The sequence below is a fragment of the Ammospiza nelsoni genome, chromosome Z (assembly GCF_027579445.1).
Source record: "Ammospiza nelsoni isolate bAmmNel1 chromosome Z, bAmmNel1.pri, whole genome shotgun sequence".
In the NCBI taxonomy this organism is placed as follows: domain Eukaryota; kingdom Metazoa; phylum Chordata; class Aves; order Passeriformes; family Passerellidae; genus Ammospiza; species Ammospiza nelsoni.
In genome coordinates this window covers 37,632,472-37,650,145 of record NC_080669.1, presented here as the reverse complement: position 1 = coordinate 37,650,145, position 17,674 = coordinate 37,632,472, and the positions used below count along the sequence as shown (strand labels likewise).

The 17,674-nt window shown below is 36.6% G+C and overlaps 1 protein-coding gene across 1 annotated transcript in view; it reads right to left on the bottom strand.

Moving 5' to 3' along the window:
- Positions 1-6,579: 6,579 nt before the first annotated feature.
- The window catches only part of BNC2 (basonuclin zinc finger protein 2), a 227,305-nt gene continuing 216,210 nt past the window's right edge, over positions 6,580-17,674 (bottom strand). The window contains exon 5 of the mRNA XM_059492466.1: positions 6,580-7,429. Within this exon, the coding sequence (XP_059348449.1) occupies positions 6,769-7,429 (661 nt within the window). The 3' untranslated portion in view covers positions 6,580-6,768. The remainder of the gene's footprint in view (positions 7,430-17,674) is intronic.

The window sequence follows — 17,674 nt, the reverse complement described above, 5'->3', positions numbered from 1 at the left end:
AGCCTGGTTCTTATACTCAATTTCGCCTTCACAGGGGATAAACAGGCAATTACACATCCTTTTATATTTGATGGCCAAGTGCTGAACTTGAAAGCACACTATTAGTTTGTGTCCCTTCAGGGCCAGTGCAATAAGTAGCCAGGAGAGCTGGGGCTAAGGAAGAGAGGGTGTTGTCTGCTGTTAGTGTGACAGTCTTGTCAGCAGCATTCACATTACTGGAAGGTAATAAAGTGACAAGTAAGTTATTAGAAAGATATGAGGTGAAATTGAACTGAAGCTTCTTTCTGCTCAGCTCAGTTTTTTTCCTGCTTTGTAATGGGCCACTATTTGTTACAAAACAAGCCTTGTCTTGAGATCTTATATAAAAAAAGAAATATTTATTCTTTGCAGGAAAGGTCACATGAATTTACAACATCACACTTTAAAGGAGAGGAATGGGAAAATAGTTTCATGACAACTACAGCTGCTATTTAAAAAAACACAGTGTCATCATAATGAACAATAATACTGGCAAAAGTCAGAGGACTTGTCAAAAACATGTCCATTTTTTAACCCTTTGGTGGTCCAGAACCGTTTTCATTTAAGTGTCAGTGCCAAACATAACAGCAACAGTATTGGGATATACATGATCAATATACCTTGATCAAAAAAATCAAAGCTGTCATTCAATATCATGACTTGAACAGAGAAAACAAGCCACACAAGACTGGTTAACTACAGACTCAAGATAACACTACTTATGTAAAATAGTTGCTACTTCACTCTGTTATAGCCATTTTAAAGGCAGTGATAATGTTGCAGTGTTGGCAGGAAGAGACAGAAACCATGAGACTGGAACAGACATGTATTTGGGCAAACATGTGGGTGAAAGGTTCAGTCCATCATATGATGTTGCTCTGTTCCTGAAGTAGAAATGGGCATGGAAAAGAGTTCCTTTTATGTCCCTACAGAACGGGAGAAAAAAGCCAAACTCATCATGTGGCAACAGCAGGATATGCTGATGCTTATCTAGCAAAGTAGCACTACAGTCACTGTTTTGTTGAGTTACTATAGCAGCAAAGTCTTTTCCTTATGTCACTACATAAGAAAAAAGACAAAACTAAGAAAGAACTGAAATATACCAGCTGCCATCATGTGTCTGCCACTCACCTTTTCCCCACAGAGAACCCCTGCTGCCTTCTTGCCCTCAGTACAGACACCTTTGCTTTTCCTTTCAAATAAAAAGAGTGATTCTGTTGACCCAAAGAGAAAAGTGACAAAAACATTCTGGTGACTGAAGAACAGTTCTGTTCACATATGTGTCATAAAAACTTAAGAGGAGCATGCGTCCACTCCTTGACCACACACTTTCCCTTCCTTATAATTTACTCTGCCACCAATGTTGCTGTGAAAATGTCCTGCAGAATTTGAGTACAAATACATTTGTAAAAATATGTCCTATTTTCTGACAGCAGCTGACATCCTTAATGACCACCATGTGAAAAATGGGTCCACATCAAGCATTTTGATTACAAAATATCATACACATTGAAGGAGAAATTTTTGGAATTAAATCCCTGGTCCTGAAAATGGTTCCTATCTCTGGAACAGATCAGACCTTGAATTATCATCTTACATGATACCCACACAGCTCTTTGTCTTGTTGCTTTTACATTCCTACCCCATATATTTAGCTATGTTAGATCCTCAGCTGGGTGGAAAAGGCCAAAACTCAGGGAAAACTCAAGTGCATCCTGGGAGCCCCACTTCCTATTAAATGTACTAGACCAAATCAACTGAGGTACTGACCACTGCTGGCAGCTACTTCACAGAACCTGACTCGACTAATTTTTCCTAAACAGTTCCTTTTTTGGGGATGGAATAGGAAACGTACAGGTGATGGAAAATATATAAACTTGCGGAACAGGCAGAAAAAGTACACTTTCAGTTCCACAACAGGAGGAAGGGAGACAGGGAAGAAGGGAGACAGAGAGGGCAGAAGGGAAGTTAAAAGTGAAGAAGGGAGGGAGAGACTGAAGAAGGCAGGCAGGCAGGCAGGCAGGCAGGCAGGCAGGAAGGAAGGAAGGAAGGAAGGAAGGAAGGAAGGAAGGAAGGAAGGAAGGAAGGAAGGAAGGAAGGAAGGAAGGAAGGAAGGAAGGAAGGAAGGAAGGAAGGAAGGAAGGAAGGAAGGAAGGAAGGAAGATACACTGAAGTTTACCCATGGCAAACATGCTACAGAATTTCTTCTGTGTAAAATATCTACAGATCCCTAGGAAACATACAAATTTTATGAGCTCAGACATGAAAAGCCTTTGAGAGATCTTTAAGAGCAGTGTCCATGTGCTATTAAAGTTTTTAACCTATACCTTTCACATTTTGTCAAATTGAGTTGTGACTTGGTGACAGTGCTTATACCTTGTGTGCATGTCTACAGTGTCACCACAGCATCAGCTACAATTTAAAAGGCAAGGTTAAAATCTCATCTACAAAATAAAATGTACCTGATTGAAATATAGCTCAGAAAAATTGACTAAATATTTTACGGTGTGCAAAAATATTTATGAGTTAAATTAGCTCTTTACTAATACCAGCTAATTGGTCCTCACAGGAGCACACTTATGGGCAAAATCGTATTAGTATTAGTGATAGCCTAACAGACTGAAACACAAGTGGGTAAGTGATATGATATGTATGAGGCTAAAAAGTTAGAAGGGGCTACCAGGGGTATTAAAACTCATGGTTTCCATTCTTGTGCTTTGATTGTGCTGTTTTCCTTCCAAATTTTCATACAGCTTTTCAAAAGATACCTAGTGATTAACCATTAACATCTGCTTTCCTGACCCACCATACCCTCCAACCCTCACAATGAAAAGAAAAATCCTAAACAACTTCCAGACAAATAATTCAGTTTCTAAAGGAGGTTCAGTACAGTTATTTTCTAATTGCAGACAAGGTTTTTTGATATTTACAGAAAAATACAACTACCTTGAAAAAAACAGTGAAACAATATGGGAAAAGTATATATAATAACTACAGGAACGAAAAAAGAAGGAACAAACTCCATGTAAAGGAAAGAGGATCTTCTTCAAAGCTGGTCTAGTTCTTGCAAAATGGTTTAGACTGACAGGTTTGGAAACCAAAGGGATAGCCACAGATTTGTCATAACATAAGCAACTGCACAATACTTATCATGTCATCACTCCATTACAGGCCATATTCTGAAGAGATGAGATGTTTGGTCCTTATTACTGCACTCTGGGTCTCTGCTGAGATCACCCAGAAATGCTACTTTCAGTAAAACCAAGCTGCTATGCCAGAGCCCCTTTATGAATCTTTCAGATAATGTCAGATGACATAAATTCCACCACAAGAACAATTCTGATAAATACAGATTCTCATAGAGATGCATGCTAAGGTGAAAGGAGGGAAATGCCATTCAATTCAAAGTAAGTGTAAGTGCCCTTCTAAAAAAGAGAGTGTCACTGTTCTGACATTAGTATCACTAACACTGAAGGAACTATTTTTGCCTAGATTTGCCTAAAAATAACAGTAAGTAGTGTTCTGTCCACAAGACAGAAATTATATCTTCTACATAGATTAAGCAAAATCTGAATGAAATTAAAAATAGGACTTGTGAGCTCCTAACAGTTTTTTGGAGGTTTGTCCCTTCTTCCTTACTTTTTATTATGTGCTGTTCAATTTTATGTAATAAGCAGATTTTTTTTTTCTTCTGTATCAATGATCTTCTGAATTTATCTACAGGTGATGTGTAAATTTTCAAACAAGCTTATCAAACCCATTTGACCTCTAACAGAACCATAGTGAAATAAGAATGCTGAACAGTGATTCATTCAGTGAGGAATTCTTTATATACCTCAAATGCATTTTTCATTAAAAAATTATATTTATTTATACCGTGCATACTACAAAAGAGTGGGTTTTTTTCCTGTATATATAATTCCATTTTTTTCTTTTACTTTTTGGACTTTCTGTATTACTTGTTCCTATTAGCCTGGGAGGAGAGATGAGAGTGCAGTACAGGTAACACTACAAAGGTTCATGTGTTTTGGAAAAATGCACCCTTACTGTTCTAATTTACCTTTCTCACAAACACACTGAGCTTGCACAATATAAAACAAAACAAACATATCACTCAATTTAACAAGGCAAAGTAGTCGAGGTTTTGAAGAAAATAAAAAAGATGAAAGAAAAATGTCAGTGAAACAGCTTACTTTTTTGCTATAAAGTTTCTTTTTGATAAACCAGAAGGTAAATTTTTCTTATAGTTTCTGTGGAATTCACAAATGTTTTCAGGGCTTCATGAGTGCACAAAATAAAAAAATGATCAGAGGCTTGTAACTCATAGGAACATAATGAGAATTCGTAGAGAAATATTTTTCTTTTATTTTCTACAACTGGAAATACTGATTTATTAGATACTGATTCTTACTTTTGGAAACAAAAATACTGAAATGCATAAAACGTACTAAAAAAGAGGAAATCTATATTAAGAGTTTCCTCTAGAAAATGTAATAGGAGTTAAGTACTCAAGTGGACCTAAAAAGTAAGAATAATCAAAATGCACAGCAAAACAATACAGCAACAAGCTGAAACAATGGAGCATTTCTGACTCTTTGCTAAGAATAATGTTCTGGGTCAGTAAATACAGAAAAGGAACACATTCTCACTGAAGGAATATTTTATTGTATGCTGAAATATCCCTTAGGGGTTGCTTTGTTTGTTTGTTTTTGATTTTGTTATTGTTATTCGTTTTGTAAAGAAAAGAGTCTACAACACACATCCTAATGGCTTTGGCTGTAGATTGGGCTTAAGTAAATACCATCCCTCTGTCAGTATGTTGTGGTAACTAAGGCTGCCAGTGTGGTTTACCAGCTCAAGCAACATGTGTAAACACAGGAAACAAAAAAATTCAGAGGGCAGCCTCCTTTCTCTCTGCCTTTCATAACTGCTTGCTCCTTCTCTGTCTCCTGGTTGGGCTCACTCTCTTGCTCACTATATTTCTTGGACTTTTGTTATTTTCTGACAAATCATGCGAGTGAAACACAAAACATTAACACAACTAGACATCCTTTTTCTCTGTCTTCTAATTTTATCCAAAGGGAAAGTTACCCAATAAAAAGTCCAGCATATATTTTCAGAGCTACTAAGTGCTTCTGTCATTAATTTCTTTTGATTGTTTCTATGAAACATGCCTTAATCATACTACAGCACTTTCCATTGCAAAAAAGACAACTTTACAGAACAACATAGTTAACATTATTTCCCTGTTCATTTTGATTTTTTTTTAAAACACCACAAAAATCCAGGCTATAATAAGAAGCACACAAAATTATATTCATCTTTGTTCTGTGACAAGTAGTATCAGCATTTGTATCCCCAAATATTATGCATGTTTGACAAAACAAAATTTCTACTGGTTCACATGACAAAATTCTGGGGTTTTTTTTTTCACTTTTATGCAATGTAGTATATAAGGAATAAGGATGCACTATTATTTCTAGGAATAATTGGCACTTGAAAAAAGCACCAAGAATTCTGTATTTCACTTTACCTCTGTTCCCTCCCCAGTATTTTCCTGTGTGTAGTCCAAAAACTACAACTGTGGTTATGGTGAACAACTACATTTTCTTTTTTCAAAATGTGTGCAAAGTTGGCACTTTTGTATTAACACTAAACACTAATACTCTTTGTTTGGCATTCATGCCCTCATACTGACCAGATCACTTTTATCTAAGTGTATTTTTTTAAAGACACTTACTGAAAATATGGCAATAGTTTAAGAAAAAAAAAAGCATGGATATTATTACACATCCCCTTGTAGTGTACGAAAAAGTGCATGACTGGATTTATGTAATAGTACAAGACAAAAAAACTGTATCAAATCAGGTACTGTAAAGCATGCCAGCACCTCTGTATTACTTATATCTAGCAGGTAGTTAAAACAAGACCGTGGTTCTTTTAAAAATGTGCATTAAAGCTAACATAAATGAGTAAAACTAGGCAGCAAACTATTTTTCCAGCTTATCTAACAGCTGAAGGTAACTGTAAAAATTAAGCAAAAAAATTAGAGTTAAACCACCATCAATACAATTGTTTTACATCATAGGCCTGTCAAGGCTCAATATATATATACAAGTGTAACAGCCATGCTTAGTAGAACGTTATCCCCAATGCTTAGAAGACACAAAGACAACTAAGTAGATTGTTTTTTCTTTCTCTTTTTGTTTGTTTGCAATTTTTTTGTGTTTTTGGGGGGATTTTTTGTGTGTTTTTTTGTTCTTTTTTTTGTTTCATTTTGGGTTTGGTTTTTTTTGTTCTTTTTTTGTTCTTTTTTTTTCAGGCAAAAATTATGGGAAGAACAAACTGGCTCTTTGGAGATGACCAAAAACATTCTAACAGAACTAGGGACAACTGCAGTTTTTCTATTTGTTTGTTTGTTTTTGTTTGTTTGTTTTTTTATCAAGAATCTCTTCCCCCAAATTAAAGGTCCTACGTTTTTGTTTCTACTAAAAAAAAAAAAAAAAAAAGAAAAAAACCCCAACAACCAAGAAAGGGGAAAAAGCACCTGGTGTTTTTTTCTTTTGCTAAAAAAGAAAAGAAAAAATTATATATATATATATATATATATATATATATATGTATATTTATGAGTGTGTGTATACATATACATATACATATATGCATATATATGAAGGGAGACTGTATATGGCAGTTCAGATGTAGTGGGCCCTCTCTGAGAGCTGGCATTATGCTGTGTCCATCCTTGACCTAATCTACCGAAGTGAAAGGAATGTTTTTATGCAGATTGGGGTTCTGGCTGTGCCGGTTTCGGCTACGGACAGAGGAGAACATCATGTTGCACCCAGGGACTTTGCACTTGTGCATTTCTCGCAAGTGCACTGTTTTGTAGTGCACTCTGAGGGTTCCCTTGTTACTGTACATTTTGTGGCAAATGTTACACATTATCCCACCGTTGCTCACCGAAACACTGTTGAACATGAGGGATCCTGGGACATCGGTGCCCATACCTACAGCTAAGGCAGGGGCATCTGCTTTGTGGGCAGATTCCCCGCTGTCACTTGCCCCATCGACGTCGTCCAGGAGAATACCCTCATCGCTTCCTGCATCGGATTCTCTTGAGGAATGGATACTGCTGCTGGACTGGATGCTGGAGGTGGTGCTCAGGTCTAGTACCATATAGTCTTCTGCCATGCCCCTGCCGTACCCATTCATATGGGAATCCTCAGTGCCAGCAGGTGAGGAGGTGTCTTCCCTTATGTCAAGCCCCATCTGATGCTGAGCGCCATATATCTTCACCAAAAATTCATCGCGGAGGTCCTTACTAAGGGAAGGCTGTGAAGTGTCCAAGCCCATGTCATCCAGTTCTTTGGTCAACAGTTTACGGTGCAGGTTTATGTTAGCACTGTGTCTGGGAAAGGAAGAGGGAAGGGAGAAAAGGAAAAATGTACAGTATTTTTGATTAAACATACAGTCAACAAACACCAAATCCAAATTATGATTTACCGATAATTTCTCATAAAAATATCCTCTATCCACGTTGCTTGGAAATTTCAGTCTTTTTATAAGTGGGCAAATTGCAACATAAAAACTAAACAAAACAAGCAAATTCCCCCCCTTATTGCTTTTCTTTTTAGCTGCTGCTCCTCAACATTAGTCTCCAACAGCAGCTACAGCCCTTTTATTTGAAATTTAAAAAATAACAAATTGTACTAGCAAAAAGTACAAAATTATCTTCTTGATTCCTGAATCCCTGCTGACTTTCTTTCTCTTCAAGAGGCAAAAATATTAATATATGGAATGTGTGTCTAGCCATGTTTTTATATACTTATTCATACATACATACATAAAAAGGTGTTTATATTTATATTTATATTTATATTTATATTTATATTTATATTTATATTTATATTTATATTTATATTTATATTTATATTTATATTTATATTTATATTTATATTTATATTTATATTTATATTTATATACTCACATAACTCTGTACGTGAAATATCTGAGCAAAGTAAAATAAAGGTAACCAAATAAGACATTGTCAGAGGTCCTGATTCTGGTAATTTAATTCTTGTATAAAGGGATTCAGAATCAGGCCAAACCAAGATGAAGAAGACTTGAGGGGTTTAAGAGAACAAGTCTTTGAAATCTACATGTAAGTTTCTGAAAATCTTAGTCAAAGTTAGTGATTTCATCCTTCTAAGTTGTCACTGCCACTCCTCCTTGTCCTTTTCCCTGCACTGTCTGCATGCAGTGCTGATTGATTCAAGCAGTGTAATGTCCAGTAAAAAAACCCATTATTGGCAGTGAGAATTTTGCCTCAAATCAATCAAAAACCTTAAGCATGGTTTGGTTTAGGTATTTGCTGAAGTTACTGCAGATATTCAAGGCAATGGAAAACTGTCACTGATGGAGGTGGATTTTAAACTAGATCCCAAGAGCTGCAAATTAAAAAACTCTAAAGTGTTTTATAGGATCTGGGCCTTTGCTCTCAAGAAATAAAGCTCTACATTTGCAAACAATGTAAGCCTTTTGGTTAGTAAGTGTGTAAAATAGCCTATTATTTGAAACTGCATTCTACTCTCCACTTTTGGCATTGGCTTTATTCATCCACTGCAGTAGAACCTCACTGATTTGCAGTAGTGTCAGGAAACCCTCTTCTAAAAACTGCATTTTCTGAATTAATGATGCAACCAACAAACATGACGGACATCAAAACCTCAGAACACAGAACATGCTCATTTTGCTGAAGTGCTTAAGTATAGGATATCAGTGCAAAGTTTCCAGTAATAGAAAACTTTAGGGTTCAGTTTTCAGAATGTGCAGCAATGCTAAGGAAATGACAAATATTTATTCAGCTTCTTTGGAGGGTGACTTGAATTTTGAGTCAGCAAAAAAAGAATTAGCGAAGTTCTACTGCATAACATTCTTTGCAAGCTAAGGACCCAAACCCGCAATTTACAACATGCAGACTCACCAGTCTGTCTGCCCATTATAAATTGCAGATCAGAGCCCAAATGTAGGAGGGAAAAGAAGAGAGGGGTGGGGAGCGGGAGGAGGGTGGGGAAAGAGAGAGAGAAAGAGAGAATTTTAACATAGGAATAGCTTAATTTGCAAAAAGCACTAGGTACAAAATTGGCAAGGGAAGACACAACAATGATCAAATATTTTACAGACATTCAGGTCCTTCATTAACAAAAAAGGGAGAAGAGGAACAATAGCTATTAGCAATACGTCCTTATTGGAAGCTTTTATTTTAAGAAACCCTTTAAAACATACCTCTCAACCAACTGAAGTCGCAAACATGGTACAGCAATGCAATGCAAATAAATAAAACAAATGCAAATGTAGGAAGATTAAATTGATGTGGAGTAAATCTCTGTAATTTTCTAACACTTTGTGATTAATTTATCTATTGCATGTAACTTAAGGGAATAAACAAACAGCAATAGAACTAATATGTCCCATTCATCTGCAAATGCAAGTAACTGTTCTCTGACATAAAACTGATACTAAAATGTAGTTTAATTGAATTGTGTGTGCTTGGGATGCAATTATTCCAGTAAGGGGGTGGTCTAGAACAGAGGATTTCTCTCCTAATGAGAGACAGTTGAGAGGTATGGGCAAGGGTGGAAAAAAAGTGGAGAGTATTTCTTGGTTTTGTCCCACATGGGAAATACTCTTTTCACACAAGCAAATATAGCACCATTGCTTTTTTGAGGCATAGAAGTGTAATTATGCATATCCCCACACTGCACTTAGGAAGGCTGAGCTTACCTTGTGATAAGATCAGCTTTCTAATCTTTTGCTAAATTGAGATCACAAAAGAGAGAGAGGAGCGGAGAAAAGAGAAAGAAAGGGGAGGGGGAGGAGAGATAGAGAGAGAGAGAGAAAGAGAGAGAGAGAACAAATTCACATTCCAATCCAGACATATCTGGTTAAAAAAAAAATCTGAAACCAATAAAACACAGACTTAAAAAAAAGTCTTGATTGTGAACCTGGTTTTTGTCAGCTGTAATATCATTTATACTGTTGTCCTGATGGATACTGACTCAATCACACAATACAGAAAACATAATGCAAATTAATCAAAGTATATTCACACCATACCGATTATTATCCACAAATGAGTTCTGAACAGATGCATGCAGTGCACATACATGAATGATAAACAGTAGTCCTGATGGTCCCTTGCCTTCCTGGTTTCAGATGGAATATAGCTCTGTGTAAAGTTGCTAAGTGCAGTACAGGAAACGCTTACTGTGAAGGCCTGTCCACACTGACCAGAGTTATTAAATGACTGTAAAAGCATATTTGTGCTTATCATCATAAGGCCAACTGCAAACTATTCATAAAGTACTCATGTGTGTACTTATAATTTCTCGCCTTCTCTCCCCTCTTCACTCCTGTGTTATGGGAATTTGTTTCAGCATACAAGCTAGTTAGGATAACTGTAATTGTTGCTTCCATGCATTTGTACTTTCTATTTCCTTGGTTTTCTGCTGAGAAAAACAACAGTCAGGCATGCAGTGAAAAAAACTTCAGCATTCACTAAATGAAGAGATAAGAATAAACTGCCATGTTAAAGAGGGGGCACCAAGCCTCAGATAGACAAAGGCCATTCTGAGAAAGACCAGTGGAGGGATGCAAACTCTGCTGATGCTCTGATAAGCAGAGATGCCTCCCTTATTAAATTCTCACTTACAGCAGTAACAATCAGTAATCTAGTTAAAGTATGTACCAGCCCATAATATCTGTCAGGCAAACGATGTGCAGAAATGTGCGGGCCAGTTCTGGCACCCTGCTCAGTAGTGTCCCTTTTCCGCTGTCAGCAGTACTGTTGGATTCTCCTAATATAATTACATTGACTTTTATTCAATTAAGTGCCATTCCTAGCCTTAAAAAGAAGCTACTTTATCAATTGATTCAGGTGTAATGCAATAATAAAGATGAACTCATGGCAGTGCATTAGCTCTGCTGTTCATAACTTCTGAACATAGGTTCATTCATGGCAGTCGATTTCCATTATGCAACCACAGTTCAAAAGAATTGATTCTTTTACATTCATTTCTTAATCTATTTCACTTGTGCTTAATACTGTCCCTAAATATCATATGTGAAAATATTCTAGTGGAGAAGGAGGTATGAGTTGTGAAAAAAATTCATTTATTTAGATACTGAAGTTTTGAGATCTTATTAAAAACCCCAAAGTCTCAGACCCCCTTTTGCATACCAAACAGACATTTTCCATCCTAATCCAACCCTTTCTCCTCTGCTTTGTCACTCCCAAACCCTAGGAGACCCCTATGAGCCCTCAGCCAATGCTAACCACCTGTCATCTTGTTCATCTGCTCCTCCCCATGACACCTAAAGTTTCTTGCTTCAGCTATTCTGTTCCCTGATGTGATTTACAGAGCTCCTTACGTCTTCCTCCTCTGCTCCCAGATATGTGTAAACAGTGGTCCCAAAGTAAGCCGAGGCACTGCTTGGGCAGAGTGATTTGTGCCAATACATGAATACTGCCATCAAACAGACAGAAAATCTTGAAGCAAAATATGCCAAAACCTGCTGAGCTTCATCTTGCCATGGCTTCATTACTTCTCCTACCTCAGCTAGCTAATTTAGGGCCATCATTGGTGTCATTTGCAACACTTCAACTGCTGCTGTATCTGCAGGGAAAAGAACTTAAAGAACATAAATGATTGGGAGAAATAAATATATGTGTATGAAACAAAATATTTGACCTTATTAAATCCTTTGAAAGCCTCTGGACTTCCTAGATTGTTCATTTGCGCATCAACTACCAGAATGGCAGTTGATCCTCACAGTGGAAATGTTGTGTAGAGAGAACTGGTGATTGAAGTCTTCCAGACAGAAATATGCCATCAAATGAGTTTAACTAAAGGCATATCTCACTCTGCTTCAGTTACTATACCTATCAGTTCCTAGGCAACAAGGGATGGTGAAGAGGGTTGGTTCTGAAAATACCATCTGGGGCAGAGAATTTCCAAATACCTGTTGAGGTCTGTACTACATGTCAGAAACTATAAAAATGAGGAGGGTATTTTTTCCAAGATGCTTTGAATTGTAGCTTGGTGTGGCAAGGAAGTTTGAGCAAATTCTAGGACCCAGAATATCTGATTTTTTTTAACATAAATACCACACTTTCCAAGTTACTGTTAATTAATTACTTAGATGGAAGGCAAAAGTGTATGCAAAGCTCTCGCTAGAGTGAATTTGGCCATAAGAGTGGAGCAGTTCTGCCATGAGGATAATAATGATAATGATCATACACATAAGATGTGTGGTTGTGGTGAAATGTCAACCTCTGAGTTCACCGCTGCCTTTTCAGACAGGAACTTCAGCAGCAATGCAATGCAGAATCCCTCAACAGTTACAGAAGCTCCCTGATTCTGGGCATGATCTCACTTGTGGTACTATTTTCCTCCTCTTGAGCAGTTCATGAAAGTATTCTTTCTTTACCAGAATTCACTGTTGGTTACACCCCACCTACTACTTGCAAATTTTTAGTGACAAATGCACTGTGCACCAACCGAAGGAAGGGGATTATAAGCCTAGGAAATATGGTCAATTAAACGTACATTCTATTTACACAGATCATAAATCCTGACTGGGATCTCTTTAGCAGTTTCCTTCTATATTTGTCAAGGAATCTGATTTTGTTAATTTACTGTCCATTTGTTGGAAAGAAAAAATGTAGTGGCCACTTTAGTTTAGTTTTTTTATTTAGTCAGTCTTTTAATTTCATTCTGAAGTGAGGGAGAAGGAACTTATCAGAGTAGAATTTGTCCTGATATAGAAATTGGCATGAGTCCTATGGATGACTCAAGGCCAAATTTGGATGTGCCCATAGCTGCAGTCCTATCTTCACCACGGCAAACCTCATCTCTGATGCACAGAGCAGAGAGAGAGAATTCAGATTAAGAGAGCTGGTTTTTTTAGATGTGAGCATTTTAGAGCTGTTTATTTAGATGTGAGCATTATAGAGGTCACAAAATCAACTGCATGAAAAATTAGGTTGAATGTGTTCACAGCTCAGAACAGGACAGGCTGTTGAAAATTAAGCATATGGTATTATTTTATTAATTATTTTAGCATGAAGAAAGTATGATTATACTTAAATATTATGGGATGAGGGAGAGAAAAGGAGTGAGAATGAAAGAGATGCACATTTGTTAGGGACTGTGTAAACCCATTTTCCACTGCTTCATGCAGTGAGACAGAAAAGCCAAGACAACTGATGTCCCAGTTAAATGTCCTAGCTACTACTTCTTGTCTGACTGTAAATGACAAAGCTCCCTGATGAAAATCTCAGTCAATCACCAAAGTAAACGGTATTGTTCATTAAAATTCTGAAACTATTCCCACATTTCTAGTTGTATCCAGCCACAACCATTCTTCCTATATTTCCAAGAAAGCCACCATCCCAATTTCTTACATTTCAGATATTCTGAATGTGACTTCTCTGGCAAACACATGATTTGATAAGTTAACACCACCTAGCCCTACCATTCTTACACTGCAAAGAAATCACAAACAGAACGTGACAGCAGGAGGCCATCTGTCTTTGGTCGGCTTTGTTTCAAGATCAATAAGCGATCCCAGCATTAAGTAACACTATAAAATTATATTTTGAGACTTAATGCATGTAAAGACAGCATAAAATTAATTTTTGTCTAATTATGTTTTTTCTCAGTGACAGTAGATTTGTTTTTTTTAAAGAAGACAGAAGCTACTATTGGGTTGTAAAACCTGAAAACGCAAAATCTTCAGTGGTTTGAGAAGATTTTGTTAGAAAATCAAAGGCCAGAACACAATTGGCTGGTGATTTATGTATAAACTGATGAACCTCTGATTAAAGCTAGATATGGAAGTTACTGCTCTAGTTGTACAGGCCCCATAAAAGCTACCCTCCTGCTATACTTAGTTTACAACTAAGCTCTATCAATCTGGTTTAAAATATAAACAATGAAATTTTCATTACCCCTGCTGTGAGATTTTTTTCTTCAGCTCAGTATTCAGCCTACATTTTTACCTTTAATGAAATGTTAAAGGAAAGTTTTCTTTGTTTCGCTTCACCTCAAAGGCAAAGAGAATTAAGACTTTTGGTTTTGTTTTAAATTTTCGCATGATTTTAGTTTCTAACACAATTTAGTAATATGTTCTTACCTCAATTTCATGTCCCTTTCCTGCTTGTTTAAGCCTGCAAGTCATAGAAAGGCCCAGAATAGGCGAACACTATGGAAAGTAAACCCAGAATTTTATGCTTTCTCAGAATCTCTGCAGACTGAAAGTGCTGAGTTTCATGCAGCTAAAATCAAAGAACCAGAAAGTAAGACTCTGGCTAAATATAACAGTGTACATATTTATGAGAAAGAAATGGCCTCAATTCTGATACTTCTTCAAGAAAGAAGCAGCAATCATTTCTCCCATTTGATTACAAGAACCAACAATAAAACAGTTCCTGGAATTTAATTAGTAGCAGAAACTGTTAAAGAAATTATTGTCTCACTTACTGTTCTAATTTTGGCACTCTATCAGCAGTCTTTGATACAGGGTTTGTTTTGTTTTGAGTTCTTTTAATTAAAAAGAAAAAAAAATTCATAAATCTAAGCAAAGATTGTAACAGTTTGAGATCCTGATCTGACCTAAATTATAAAATTCACATTCATCTGCACAAGGACAAAGTTTAAGTCTGTACATTAGTGCTTCCATGTATTTGATCATATTTAATTTGCCTCTGAGTGTTAGGGGACAAGTAGGTATAGAGGCTACACTTCAGAAAGAGTCAAAGCAAAAATACTATACTACCTGATAAAACCATGGCATTTCTACATGAAAAAGGTAATAGCATCAGCTCTTAAGGCCTAAAATTGCACAGAATCTGAAAAATATTAACCTTTCATAGGAAGAAAATTCAAAAGGTAAAATACAGTTCAGCACCTATTTTAAAAAGTAAAAAAAACCCCCAGTGCTTATTAAATACAGGAAATAAAGGACAAGCAAGTTCTTGCAAATTAAAGATGTGGAGCCCAGTCATTTCAATCCCTTTCAATATGAAACAAATCACTCACACTGGTCACGAAGACAGCTCCCTCTACACTCAAATTATTCACTTGAAGATAAGCTCCTATCAAACTCTTTAGGGGTTTAACTAATTTACTGCACAGATACGGCACGTCTGTTGTAATAACAGGTAGGATGTATTGGGGTCGACCATTTATCAGAATTAGACTTCTTTTTTCAATTCACAGTGAATTATGCTGCCTACACTGCTCCTCTTTCTCAGAGCTTCCCATCCCCTTACGGCCCCTAATGTGGCAGGCAAACAAAATTGACAGTCTCATCTTGTCAACAAGGGGTGATTCTCCTGAGAAGCCATTTAACTTTGCAGAGGAAGCAATGTATTAATGTGCCTGTCCCAGGAATGTTAATCATCTTCAAGCTCCCTCTAACTTTGACATGAACAAAATCACCAAATTTGTTTACTAAATGAATTGTAATATGTTAATAAGAGAGCATGACATATATGGTAAAGCCAAACAGATGGTTTGTTTACTCCACTTTGCAACTTTATAAATGTTGTAACTCTGAAGATGTTAGTGAGAATTATTGGTTTGTTGGCAGTGGCAAACATGCCTTTTGCATACTTAATCCACAGTTAGAGTCAGAAAACAATTTATCATCACCATGGAATGCATAAAAAATGTTAATGCAGTGATAGCATTTAGGAAGGCAGGATAGTTGATTGTGTGGGCAAATAGGTTAAATATGAAACTGATATTTGTTGGCAATTTTTGCTACCAAATAATTAAAAAACCCCAATCTGTCAGGCTGGGGACTTTTGAAACGTGCAATAATTCAGTACACGCCTGTTGAGGTGTTTAATGAAATGGTCCTTATGGTGTGAACAGAATTATGCATTCACAACAGTTGTGCATGCTCAGAAGCATTGAGGTTATGGTGAACTCTTTAATATATTACTATTGTTGTCCATTAAAGATCAAAAGATGTTAAAAACTAAAAGCACAATGACTGGCATACTTGCCAAAGTTGCTGAGAAACGATCAGAACTGTGTTGCAACACTTCAACCTCTCACTTTACTAGCTGCCTGGAAGCAAAACAGACTCATTACAAAATAGCCAGCACTCTTGGACGGGCTGAGAAAGTTTAGAATAAGAGGATTTATCTGACAGAATATTTTCTAAGTGAACTAACGCAGTGTCACAATGTTACAGGCACAAGAAGTCGTTATACATATGACAAGGTCCTTTGATGGGCATAACAGGTGCTTAGCACTGCTGTCTATCACTCAAAAGCTTTTTCTACAATTTACACAAGCTCTACAGAGAAGTTTAGCTGGTGCAGTGTACTGCAGTCCTGCATGAAGTGCTCATATCCACTCTGTGGAAGTATTTGCTAGTCCTTGACACAAGATGCATTTTCCCTTCAGAAATACTGAAGGGATGAAGAATACATGCATTAACATTTCTTTTCAAACCTAAATGATCTAAATTTTACATCAACCCAGTTTTGCAATCAGAAGTTTTCATCCTTCATTTAATTTTACTGCTAGAGCCAAAAGTGATAATTTTGCAAGTTTTTGACAAACACACCCTAAAGTTCAGCATGCCAATCATGAATTTTACTGAACTCCAAGTTTCAGTTTATGCAGAAATAAAGAAAAAATTCAGATAGATTTCCTAGTTTTCCCATAGCTTTGATTTCAAACCAAATATTTTCTCTAGATGTTGATGCACAGCAACACATTATCTCATGGTTTGCTTAGGAGATTTACAGATTCTTTATTGATTGAACCTCAAGTTCAAAATAATAATAATAAAACCTGAGGTCGAGGGATAGTTTTGTACAATTTCAGGTGCCACAGCAAATCTGTAAACCATTTATTTTGATGAAAATACAATAGTAATTCTCATTCCCAATGTTTGTTTGTCTAAAAATGCTGTTTTTATTTATATAATACCAGAGGAACTATAAAACAAAATATGATGTGGCATTTCAATTGGGTTCCTCTATTAGTAATTTTAAATTACTAAATAAGGACCGCTATCAGGTCCACAGATAGCTGATTATCCTAAAACCTCCTTTCATTGATGCCTCAACTTCTCAATAATTTCAGTCCTCTGAGATCTTTCCATACATGTTATTGTCAGCATTTATTAAATTCTCAACTTTTTACTCATCCACAGGAGAATGTGCAAAGATATCTAAGTTCAGCTTGCTGTCCAAGGATTATTTTGGAAGAAACATTAGCAGCTGTCCCAGCCTGGCGCTTATATCTCATTTGAAACATCTACTCATTCCTGACCAACAAAAAAAATTTCAATAAAGTACTTTTACTGGTTTAACAGCAGTGAGCTCCTGGGATTGTCAAAGTGCTCAGTCTTTTCCGAGGAGAGAAGGAATCAGCAGCTCAAATATAATTAACCTTCCATTCTCAATGCAAACTGCCACGCACAGGAGCTCTGCAGTCTATTAGTGAAGTTATAACGGCCAACAGGCAGAGGCAAAATTGGTCAAAAAGTTGGCTGCTGCTGTCATATTTTTAGAATTATGATTAATGACACTAATAATGCGGATGATTACTGATACGTGTATCTCCTG